General features: G+C 42.7%; 1 protein-coding gene across 2 annotated transcripts in view; it reads left to right on the forward strand.

Moving 5' to 3' along the window:
* The window catches only part of CARMIL1 (capping protein regulator and myosin 1 linker 1), a 511,281-nt gene that overhangs the window by 412,177 nt on the left and 86,298 nt on the right, over positions 1-12,806 (forward strand). For both annotated transcript variants that reach the window (XM_029590792.1, XM_029590793.1), the window contains exon 29: positions 43-192. In XM_029590792.1, coding sequence (XP_029446652.1) covers positions 43-192 — 150 coding nt within the window. The remainder of the gene's footprint in view (positions 1-42; positions 193-12,806) is intronic.

Genomic DNA, 12,806 nt, shown 5'->3' on the forward strand with positions numbered 1-12,806 from the left:
TTGAGGAAGCACACCCCAGATACATGTGACCTTTGCCTCCAGGCTGACCATTTGACCAGACGTGGCAAGCCACTTCAACACCAGGAGTCGCAGGAAATTGAAACAGCTGAAGAGAAGCCAGCCAAACGCTCCACCATTACAATTGAGGATCTTACTGAGATGGAACACTTTGAGGATCTAGATACTTGCATGGTAAGTACCTTTTGTTATTTGTTACACAAAGCTCGTGGTCGTGAAGGGCTATTATATCCAAGGCAAGCTCCATGGCTTGCTACTGCCATGTAAGAGACCCAAGTTTGGATGTCCTGTCTAGTAAGTCTCGGGTAATTGAGAGAGGATAAGCACACATTAACTTGATCTGGCAAGACTAACCAAGGAAAAGGATGCTAAAAAAAAAAAAGCATTGGGAGGAAAAACGTCAGAATTGAAAAATAAAATCTATGTATCACTTTAGAGGACTGTAAGAGTTAATGTGCCTTGTATGTTAAAGTATTTGAGATCATGCAGTCAAGCTGTAGCAATATGGCTTTGACGGGGTTAAACTTGTCAATTTAGTTCCTGAGTTTGGAACCTTGCCTACATATAAGATTGTAGGTAGCTGGCAGTATTCTGTTTGTGCAATAGTGGAAATTTGTACCACATTCTGTTTTGTTTTGTGTTTTTTTTAATGGGCTACAAGTTTTAGAGAAAACGTGACATTGTTATCTTTTTGCATAGCACTTGGACTGACTAAAGGCGAGCTGTCATTCTCTTCTGTAAGGTGTGTTCCACACTTGCTGGTGTGCTGTAACTTTATATCTAGGGTGTCTTCGGAAATGAAAGTATTGCATCTGAAAATTACATTAAATGTCAGCCGCTTTTTCAGCCCATGTCTGTCACTGAAGACTGAGAGGAGTGCTACATTTCCTATGTTTAAGGGGGATCTGTATGGCAGACGTGTGTTTCTGCAGGTGTTTGTTTTCAAGTAATTTGATTGCAGTCGGAATATATAAAGTTATTCTAAGACTTTGGTATGGACCAGAAGAGGGCAAAGATTCCTAAATATAACTTAACCTTTGTTTTCCCTAAAAAAGTTTCTAAAAGAAAGTAGGGATGTCCATTCGTTTTAAATGAATTTGCAAAATGCAACAAATAAGGGGCAATTTGTTTTATTCGGAGTGCTGTGAAACAAATTGAGGAGTCCCTCAAATTAAACAAATCAATTTAATTCGTTTAAAACTTCCAGTTGGGCCTGGGCCTAGGCCTGAGGCCGGGAACTCGCCTAGGGCATAGGCTGAGGCCTAAAGCCGAGGAAGCAGCCTAGACCCAAGCGTGACATCAGGGCCTTGGCCAGAACCCCCAGAAAAATTACTTGCCTGATCCGTTGGATATCTGAAGCATGCCCAGCCGGGTCCCAATGCCAGGGCCTCTGCCTAAGCTGAAGTCCAGGGCCAGGCTTGATGCCGGGCACCGGTCTGGGGACTGGTTCCCAATCCCTGGGCTTCAGCCCAAGCCAGACCCATGGTCCCGATCCCTGGGCCTTGGCATAGACCAGAGTCCCAGTGCCAGGGACCAGTCCGGAGGCCAGGACTTGACACCTGAGCCTGGGCATTGCCTAGACTGGATCTTGACGCAGGGCCTTGGCCCGGACCCAGACTTTATATATAGGGTGTCTTCGGAAATGAGGCCAGGTCCTAACACCTAGGCCTCGGGCTAGTGTCAGGCCCAGGCCTGGAACACAGGCCTCAGATGTCCTCTTCTTAGGACATCTGAGGCCTGGAACACAGGCCTCAGATGTCCTCTTCTTAGGACATCTCTCTTCTTCTAATGATGTTGTACACTGGGGTAACTCCAATGCAGCAGAGGGCACTATTTTGCTGTACAACAATTGGTGTTCTGGATCGAGCCTGGGTCTGGGCCATGGCTCCAGTGTTGGGACCCGGCCTCCACACAGAGTCACAGTGCCTGGCCCAGGCATTGAGACTGAGCTCTGGCTTTAGACCAAGGCCTCAGCGTCCGGTTTAGGCTCCTGTGTCAGGAGCAGGCTATAAGCCTTAGCCTTGTGTAGAGCCTGGGACGAGGTCGCGTTGACCTGCTTCAGCCTACGCAAGGTCGATGCTTTGGCCTGGACCTAGGCCTCTCCAGCGGATTCCCACAGACTTTGTAATTGGGAGCAGGGGGGCATCCTGGACCTGGCATTTTTCTGGGTGAGAGAAATAGGTGGTGGGGTCGGAAGGCCCCTTTTCCTTTTCCTATTTCTTTTTTGGGTTGGTTTTTTTTTTTTTTTGGGGGGGGGGTAATGTTTGATTTTTTTTTTTTTTTTTTAAACGAAAGAAATGAATAAAACATTAAATCAATCAAGTTGTGGGGAAAAAAAACCTCCTGAAAGTGAATAGAAAAACTTAACAATTTTTTTTACCCCTGCATTTCCCTATAAAAAAAAAAAAGTAGCGCACTCCTTTCTAACAGGCATATTTAAAATTTAAACAGGGACATATGCTCAGTTTTTCATAAGCGATCAATTAACAGTTAAAGGGAAAAGCAGCTCAGGTTTAGCAAATCTCTAAATCTTTCTATTTATTTATTTCGGAGATTTATATGCCGCCTATTCACAGCCCTAGATGGCTTACAGTACCAACATACAGAAAAGATTTTAAAAAATTAAATAAAATAATAAAAACACTAATGGACATATATGGTAATTGTCTTTATACAAATCAGCTTCAGATTAGTAAAGAAAATCAAAACTGTATGACATCATCAGCCTTAATGGAAATAAAATAGCTAACAGATTAAGCACATTTTTTTTTTTTATAAGCAGGCAGAAATTAAGACCATTATTAAATGTAAAAGCAAGGCAAGTAAAGCTTAGCTTTTGGAGTTCAGTCCTTTGGGAGCAGATTCACCAATATGCTTTTCTCAAGTAGCATCTGCCAATTTAAAAGCTCCACTTCCTCCTCCCCTCCCCTCCCTTTTTTTTTTTTTTTTTTTTTTTTTACTGTGCCTAGGTAAGCAAGAGCAGCAGAATGCCTTTTTGGTTCGGGAGGGGGAAGGGCGTGGTGCCCCAGCTCCGCTCCCACTGCCAGTTTCTTATTTTACATTTACAGTTGGTCATTCTTTTACATACATTCTTCGTATAAATCAGAGAATAACTATTCATGCTAGAAAACCATACTTGGTGGTAAAGGAGAGAACAGCATTACCAATAGAGGTGTCTAAGCGACTATTCTGTACTATGTATGGAGAGAGAGAGATCACCATCAAAGTATCAAGAGATGAAATCTGAGACCAAGAAAAAGTGGCCTAAAGATGCAGAAACGGTTTTAATTTTTTGGGCATCACGCGCCTGATTAAAAAGAACATCCAGGCTCGCTTAATGTGTCGCCTATATATATATTATACCCTATAAGCATCAGATAGAAGCATTCAGATCATCACTAGCAGTAATCTTGAGAGCATACTCCGGCTTAAGAATGAGATTCATTTATTTCATTGTATGTACAAGATAAACCCAATATAAATCCTCTACCTCCAATTCTTTAAATATATATGCTCTGTAGCTGCAGAATCTCCTCCTGCTCCCCATACATACACACCTCCAACAAGGGGGCAGGACAGGATATTTCCCCATACACTTCGGCGTATAAAAAGAAATTCTGGTGTCATATAAATAGCAAATTCAAGCTCCCTTCACTGCTAGGCACATTGTGAAATATAAAATCATGGAAAAAAGAAACCCCGCACTTTTTTGCATTTGCAGCAAATGCACCAACTCACAGAACTCCAAAAACAACAACCCTGCAAATAATATTCCTGGCCCTAGAACACCAGTACATCTCTTATTGGCAAAACAGAATGAACAAAACTGCTGCACATCCCTGCACACTAACCAGAAAACCTCAGTTCAGTCACACCGGCAGAATGGATTTACCTTCACCAAATACAGAACAGCTGATAGAAATTAAAAACCCAAAGAAGGCCCAAACTCTCTATGCAGTACAAAGCTGGGAAAAACGTGACTTCCTCGCTTCCCCCCAGCAAACAACAAGTTTGCCCCTTACCCCACCAGAGGACTGGGGATGGAGGAGAACAAGGGGAGGAAAGGAGAGAGTTCTGGGATCTGGGAGGGCAGAGAGGTGTAGAGGGTAGCTGGATGGAAAAGAGGGGGAGAGTTGTCCCTACCCTCACACTGATCCTTTCACATTCCCATCCCCCTGTGCAACCTTTCTCTCTCTCACCCCCAAATACTGTTTGCTCTCCCTCTCACACACAAACACAGCCCTTCCCTTGCATCCACCAGCTTGCAAGCCTGCCTGATCAGTCAATCTTCCCAACCAACTAGCATGCCCCCTCCCTACTGCCTTGCCCCTGAGTGAGGCCATCTGCAACCATTTCCTCCCCATCAGTCAACTAGTTAATTCCCTAGTCAGCTATTCCCAAGTCCTGCTTGCCAGTGCCCCCCAGCTAGCCAGTCCTGACCCCCTCTTAAAGACGCCTCAACCAGCCTTAGCCAGCATCGAGCCTTGACCCCCCCCCCTCCTTCTATAGCCAGCCAGTCCCTAGCTCAGACTCCTCCCTAACCAGCCCCCAGCCAGCCTAGCCCTGCTCCAGCCAGTACCCAGCCCATGACCCCCCTCTCCCCACCCAACCTCCAGCCTCAGACTCTTCCTTCCCTCCCTCCCTCCCTCTCTCTCCAGCCTTCGATCTTTTCCTTTCCAGCTAAGCCAAAAGCCTTGTCACCCACACTCCTTAGCAGCTTAACCCCCTCGCCTGTGGCATCTCCTCCTGTCCCAGAAGTGCTCACTTCCTGCCCAACGCTGCGCGGCTCTCGGCATACTTGTGCTGATCTCGCGGGATGTGCAGATCAGTATGAGAAGTCTCGTGTTGCTAAGCCTCTCACAAGGCCAGCGCAAGCATACAGAGCACCACAGTGAGCGCTTCCAGGATGACCTGCCCAGGAGGAATAGCTGGACAGGTCAGGGGCCCGGGTGGCTCACCCCGTTCCAATACCAGTGCAGGTAAGCATGCCTTTGTTTCCTCTAAAAACAGGTTCTATAAGAAAGCAGCTCTCTCTCTTTTCTAACCTACTTATTTAAAATTTGAACAGGGAGGTGTGCTCAATTTTTTCAAATGTATTCAATTAACAGTTAAAGGGAAAAGCAGCCCAGGAATGGCAAATCTCTGAGCCCTTCTGTTATAAGAACATAAGAACATGCCATACTGGGTCAGACCAAGGGTCCATCAAGCCCAGCATCCTGTTTCCAAAAGTGGCCAATCCAGGCCATAAGAATCTGGCAAGTACCCAAAAACTAAGTCTATTCCATGTTACCGTTGCTAGTAATAGCAGTGGCTATTTTCTAAGTCAACTTAATTAATAGCAGTTAATGGACTTCTCCTCCAAGAACCTATCCACTCTTTTTTTAAACACAGCTATACTAACGGCACTAACCACATCCCCTGGCAACAAATTCCAGAGTTTAATTGTGCGTTGAGTAAAAAAGAACTTTCTCCGATTAGGTTTAAATGTGCCACATGCTAACTTCATGGAGTGCCCCCTAGTCTTTCTATAATCTGAAAGAGTAAATAACTGATTCACATCTACCTGTTCTATACCTCTCATGATTTTAAACACCTCTATCATATCCCCCCTCAGCCGTCTCTTCTCCAAGCTGAAAAGTCCTAACCTCTTTAGTCTTTCCTGATAATGGGAGTTGTTCCATTCCCCTTATCATTTTGGTTGCCCTTCTCTGTACCTTCTCCATTGCAATTATATCTTTTTTGAGATGTGGCGACCAGAATTGTACATTATCTAGTGTCTGATTAGTAAAGAGAAGCAAGACAGTATGAAATCAGAAGCCTTAATGCATATAAAATAGCTAACAGAAATTTGTTTATGAGCAAGCAGAAATTAAGAAACTTATTGAATAAAAAAGCAAGATAAGCAAACTTAGCTTCACCAAAATGCAGGTATTGTGGTGCCAGCACCCTGACGGGCTTTGAGTGCCAACAGGGAGGCAACAAAGTGTTACTGACATGTGCCAGACTCAGAATTAAGAAACAAAAATATTCTTTACACAAGTCATTTTGGCCTCTTGAGGGGCCGTTACATTTTGATTGGGCCAGATTTTTTATTCATTTGCTATCTACTGAAAATTCCCCTTTCAGAGAGGTAGGCAGTGTGTTCATTACAACAACATATTCTAAATATTTAGAGACATATAGATCTATATAAGTTTAGGGAGAAGCAAGAAGCTGGCAAGAATGTCGATGCTTTGAGTATTTCTTATGGGTATTAAATAGGTGAAGAATCAATGAGTTTTGTTGTAAAGGTCTTTATGGGTCAGTCCGGTGGCTCATTGCATAAATGCTGTGCCCTGCCCTGCAGAAGATGCTTGGTGCAGTTCCTGGGTTGGGTCTTCCGCTCCTTGGGCCGGCCAGGGCCCAGTATGCTGTGGAGGCAGCGTTCATAGCCACTAGGGGAGAGAGCCCTAGTCGTGGTTTGTGGGCGACACTTAGTGGCCAGATCCAGGACCCCAGATTGCAGGCCCCTGGGCCCAGAACCATCACTGCATTGGCTGACCTTAAATGTAAGTTCGGAAGGTTCCCGGTGTCCAGGTTCCGAGTGAGTTGGAAGCACAAAGTACAGGAGAAAGATTTAGGGCTATTGTACCAAGTAATCTGCAGGAATCGCTTTAGGAAGAAATAAGTCCTAGCCAAGACATTTATAGGGGGATTTGCTACAGCATCCGTAATTTAAATTTAAATAAACAGATGTGTTTTTCCATCCTGCCATACTGGTACCGGTCTGTGATTTTCCAGCAATGTCACTGTGGAGTGCAGGTTCTCATACTACAAGCTTTTCTTTTATTCTGATTTGCAGTCTTCACAGGCCCTCTCGTCAGTTATGCATTACTGAAGCTTGCACCTTCCTCACGTCTGTAACATGGAAGGTCATTTTTTTGTGAAGGCTGGAAACGAGTGTAAAAGCAACTGGTTTGTATTTATTTATTACATATTTCTGTGGCTCCAAATAACATATGGATAGGAAAAAAGGGATCAAAAGTGACAAATCTCAGAAGGAATGAATTAGGCCTCATCAAACATGCAATCAAAATGCAAATGTTGTGGTAAGTTGCAAAAAAAATGTGTATTCCTTTTACTGTTGTAATATATGATATATGGGTTTTATGCCGTACATGTGTTAGTAATGAATCTGCCTACTACATTTGTAATTCGGTAAATAGTGTGTGTGTGTTCTACATTTGCAACATGGCACATTATTTGCATTTTAATTACATGTGTGGTGCGGCCTAATTCTTTACTATTGACGTTTGTCATTACTGATCCTCTTCTTCTGTGCATTTTTTGTTTGATACCAAACAAATATGTAATACAATAATCTTCCCCTCACCCCCTCCAAATCTATAGATATTTTAACCCATTTCTAATCTACCACATAACAGGTCACAAGAAAGATACAATGATTCACTGCCCCAAAGAGCTTTTACAGTTGAAGTGGGCACTTGAGGCACAGAGAGCTAGAGGGACCTGCTTGTGGTCATACTGAGTAGCAGCAGCACTTTCGTTTGACCTTCTGACTTCCAGTCCATTACTTAACACAGCAAGCTGCTCCCTCTCCTCCTTATGGGAGCCTGTGCTTGGGTGTCAAAGTAAAGTCTAGAAGCTGTTAAGCCTGACAGGAATGTGCAGCCGAACACACCTTTCTTCTGCACTTCAGTACATAGTCTGTGTGCAAAACCTAATGCCGATGCAGCAAGAAGTTTTGGGTGCAAAAAATATTTGTTCCTAAACAGGAGTACTGCTTTGTGCCCTCGCATGGAAATCCCCCTGCAAGTGAGGGCAGTAAGCAGTACCCCTCCAATGCGGAGAGGCTGCATTTGGCCAGTGCACATTTTTGCACACTGGAAACTTAATCTCCGGGGTCAGAGCTGGAGTTAAATTTCCGACGCGACAAAAAAAAAAAAAAATCAGGAACACTCTAGGTAAGTGGCAGCAGCTTCTGCAGCCACTTAGCCGGATAAATACTGATTTATCCAGCTATATAGCAGAAGATAACAGCTGTCAGCCAGATAAATCAGTACTTATCTGAGTATCTGCAGTGGTTTGCTGCTACTTAGCCGGGTAAAGTACTTATCCAGCTGTCTGGCAGCTGCTACCCACTGCCAGGTAGCTGGATAAATTGTATTTATCCAGCTAAGTGATAGCAGCTGCTGCCATTTACCGGGTTAATGACCTGTCAGGGATACCTCCCCCCTCGTCCTGAGTTAAAATATGTGTTCAACCTGTGTTAAAACCATATTTTAAAGTTTATGCGTACAATTTAACTCCTGATGCATTTACGTAGCATTAGCTAACTGCATCGGTAGTTTAAAAAAAAATATATATATATATATTTGAAGTAGGGCATTAAAACAATGTGCTGAAATCAAGCGAACAGTGTTTTAATGCTCAGCTACCTGCCTCGGCTTGTGAGTGTGGCCGAGCAATGAGTGCTTGTGATTTATGTTTCTTTGAGCCGGTGCCAGCCGACCCCAGGCCATAAATTTTGTACATGCATTCCTTGGGATATTGTCTTGCAGATTGACGACTTTATCTTTGTTTCTGTACAGTTGTCTAGCAAGCTTTGTTAGATAAATATGTTTTTAATGTTAATGAAGTAAACTGCCAATCAGATTTGCCCACATTGTAATGTTTTGTAAGGAACTGCAACTATTTGCATTTAACTTTTTCTAGGCAGAGCCCATTGTACACTCTGCTGGCCAGGTTTTATCTGAGTACAGTATTTAAGAAATTGGAAATAAAATATTTTTGTACAATCTAAAAAAAAAAAATTGTAAAAATGTGAAAAAATATAGTATTAGCCAGTATAAATTTTTCTGGTCACCAGCTCGCCACTAGTGAAGGGAAATTCAAAGTTGGCATGTGCTTGTTAGCAGGCCAGCATTTCAGAGCATGTGACCGCAGAGAAGTGAAAGGAGTGCGACCCCCTAAGGCGGTGCTGCTCCCACATCAGCTCAGCGCCTGTTGGCTATCCGGTGTTAGTGATCCTTCTGGAAAGCTGGCATAACATTGTGCTATAAATAACATGACAGAGGAGAGGAAGCAGTTATGGGGTAGAAGAGGCAAAGACAAAGGAGAGACAGCAAAGGAGGGGGGAGATAGGGCATCAAAGCACAAGTGGAAAAGAAAGTGATAAAGCAAAGGGGGAGGAGTTATAAAAGGAGGATCTAGGGATGCTGCACTGCTGTGGGAGGAAAAGCCAGGACTTGGTGCAAAGACAGGTCATAAGAACATAAGAAATTGCCATGCTGGGTCAGACCAAGGATCCATCAAGCCCAGCATCCTGTTTCCAACAGAAGCCAAACCAGGCCACAAGAACCTGGCAATTACCCAAACACTAAGAAGATCCCATGCTACTGATGCAATTAATAGCAGTGGCTAATCCCTAAGTAAACTTGATTAATAGCCGTTAATGGACTTCTCCTCCAAGAACTTATCCAAACCTTTTTTTTAACCCAGCTACACTAACTGCACTAACCACATCCTCTGGCAACAAATTCCAGAGCTTTATTGTGCGTTGAGTGAAAAAGAATTTTCTCCAATTAGTCTTAAATGTGCTACTTGCTAACTTCATGAAATGCCCCTAGTCCTTCTATTATTTGAAAGTGTAAATAAACGAGTCACATCTACTCATTCAAGACCTTTCATGATCTTAAAGACCTCTATCATATCCCCCCTCAGCTGTCTCTTCTACAAGCTGAACAGCCCTAACCTCTTCAGCCTTTCCTCATAGGGGAGCTGTTCCATCCCCTTTATCATTTTGGTTGCCCTTCTCTGTACCTTCTCCATCGCAATTATATCTTTTTTTGAGATGCAGCGACCAGAATTGTACACAGTATTCAAGGTGCGGTCTCACCATGGAGCGATACAGAGGCATTATGACATTTTCCGTTTTATTAACCATTTTCTTCCTAATAATTCCTAACATTGTTTGCTTTTTTGACTGCTGCAGCACACTGAGCCAACGATTTCAAAGTATTATCCACTATGATGCCTAGATCTTTTTCCTGGGTAGTAGCTCCTAATATGGAACCTAACATCGTGTAACTACAGCAAGGGTTATTTTTCCCTATATGCAACACCTTGCACTTGTCCACATTAAATATACTGCCATGGGGAAGGAGGAAGAACAGGGAAAGGAAAAGGATAGAAGGTGTTGATGAAGAGCAAAAGTCAGCAAAAGGGGGATTTAAAACTGTAGACAAGAAAGGAAGGAGAGGAATTGCTCTGATTTCCTGGGACACACGAGAATACCAGAAATCACTGTTTTATGCACCTTCCGTGCAGGTAGATGTCATCGGCAAGATGGATCTCTTCCTATTTCTGTCAGCCTTATCTTGAAAGAAATATCAGTGTCCACCTGGCAATTTGTGGCCAGAAAACACATACTGAATGAATTTATTTTAAAAAATGTGTAGCCCGCATATTCCCATGTTCAAAGCAGGTAAGAGTAAAAACATACAGAATCCTAACACACAAACAAAGAAAAAGAAACATATATCTAAAAGCATAGTTAACTCATACCTATCCATCCCCTTCTGCCAGTAGTCCTCAAATATTGGGATGAGTAAATCTGATGAGCAGGGTTTTGAATAGTCACTTGCCAACACCTCTGGGGGAATCTTCAGATCCTGGGAGGAAGCGTGGAAGGGGTGAGTTAGAGGATGAGAATGAGAGGTTCTGGAGGGGTGGGGTGTGGAGAAGATGAGAGTACTGGCCTGGTTGGATTGGGATGGGGAGTTGAGGACGGATTTCTGCTCCTGATTCCCCTAGGTGCTGTTGGTGCAATGCTGCCCACTGTGTCTCCCCCATGGACCTCAGATTTCCCAACCACAGTCCTCCCATTTGATTCTCACCCACCTATCCTGGTCTGGACCTGCGATCCTTCCCCCCACCCCAACTCCTTGCTGCCCACCTCTCTGGAGAGCTCAATGCTCCGGCTCTTGCTCTGCCGTTATCAGAGATCAGGGGGCGCAGAGACCAAGTCAGACCAGGTGGTGTGCTCACAGGCCTAGTTTGCTCTGGGCCTCCGTGCAGGGATTGGGCTTGTGAGTGCACGGCACAGCCTGACTCGGTCCCCATACTCACTTCCTTCTAATAAACTAAGGTTATCCCAATACCATGGTCGGATCATCATCTTATTAATTTTTCCCTCAACATATCCTATCCAAAAAATGTTAATAAAACTGCAACACAATCTATAATAAAACGCAAATTCATCACTACAGATTTATTCCTTGATACAGTAGTATCTAACCTACCAAATACAATAGCCCCCAGCACTCAAGAAACCATTGACAAATGGAATTCAGCTATTTCCACGTCACTAGATACAATCGCTCCAAAAAAAACAATAAATATGCATTTAAACAAAACCAAACCCAATGCCCCTTGGTACACAAAAGCATTACACTCACTAAAATCTTCACTTAGAAAACTCGAACGCAAATGGAGAAAGAAAAAAACCCCTGAAACAAAAAATGCTTACTATTCCACCTTACATCAGTATAATAAAAAAAACAAATCTAGCAAAAAAATCTTATTATGCAAACCAAATATCCAAAGCAAATGGAAATCCCAATATACTATTCAACATAGTAAAAACATTGACAACCACTCAGAAAGAACATCCCATCAAATTCGATACTGTCTTATGTAATAAAATGGCTAATTATTTAAAACAAAAGTTACAGATATATCAAATCAACTTTCCAAATTCCCACTACCTGCATACAAAGATGTCGAACCCATCTTTACATGGTCAGAATTTACCCTGGTCACAGAAAATACTATACAAATTATCATTAGAAAACAAAATCCTTCCAACTCACCTGACAACCCCTGCTCAGGCGCTTTTTTCAAAGCATTAGGCCCACACGCTAGCAATTTCTTAGCACAGTTAGTAAACCAATCCTTAGAAACCGGTTTCTTTCCATCCTCTCTTAAAAAAACCTCAATTCTACCTATCTCAAAAAACAAATCCAAAGAAGAATTCGATCTCAGTAACTTTAGACCCATTGCCACATTAACATCCTTAGCCAAGTTAATTGAATCAGCAGTATTATCTCAACTATCAGACTACCTATCAGAAAATGACATATTACATACAAACCAACATGGATTTCGCAAAGGTCACTCCACTGAAACCCTTCTCCTAACTTCCTTTGATTCTATATTTCGGGCTTTTGACTCTTACACGGACCACATTATTGTTTTCTTGGATATATCAGCAGCTTTCGATACCATTGATCACCAAATACTTATTTCCATTCTTAAATCTATAGGCATTACAGGTACTGTACTACAATGGTTCATTTCATTCTTATCAGACCGCATCCAACAAGTCAACATAAACAATTACTCCTCCGATCCATATTCCATTGCATCAGGTGTTCCACAAGGTTCTTCTCTATCTCCTATTCTTTTCAATATCTATCTGCTACCTCTTTGCCGCATATTAGCCTCTTTAAATATAAACTTCAAAATCTATGCTGACGATATACAGTTCATGGTACCATATAATATCTCCTGGACCCATACACTATCATTAGTATCACTATATCTTACAACCATCGATACATGGTTATCTCATAATCGTCTGAAACTAAATCCAAAAAAAACAGAAATAGTTCACCTCTCATCAATCACCGACTCATCTATAGGCCCCCCTTCTCAACTTATATTCAACGGAACAACCATCCCCATTTCAAAATCTGCAAAAAATCTAGGCATAACTATCAATACAG

This window comes from Rhinatrema bivittatum, chromosome 2 (assembly GCF_901001135.1).
Source record: "Rhinatrema bivittatum chromosome 2, aRhiBiv1.1, whole genome shotgun sequence".
NCBI lineage: Eukaryota > Metazoa > Chordata > Amphibia > Gymnophiona > Rhinatrematidae > Rhinatrema > Rhinatrema bivittatum.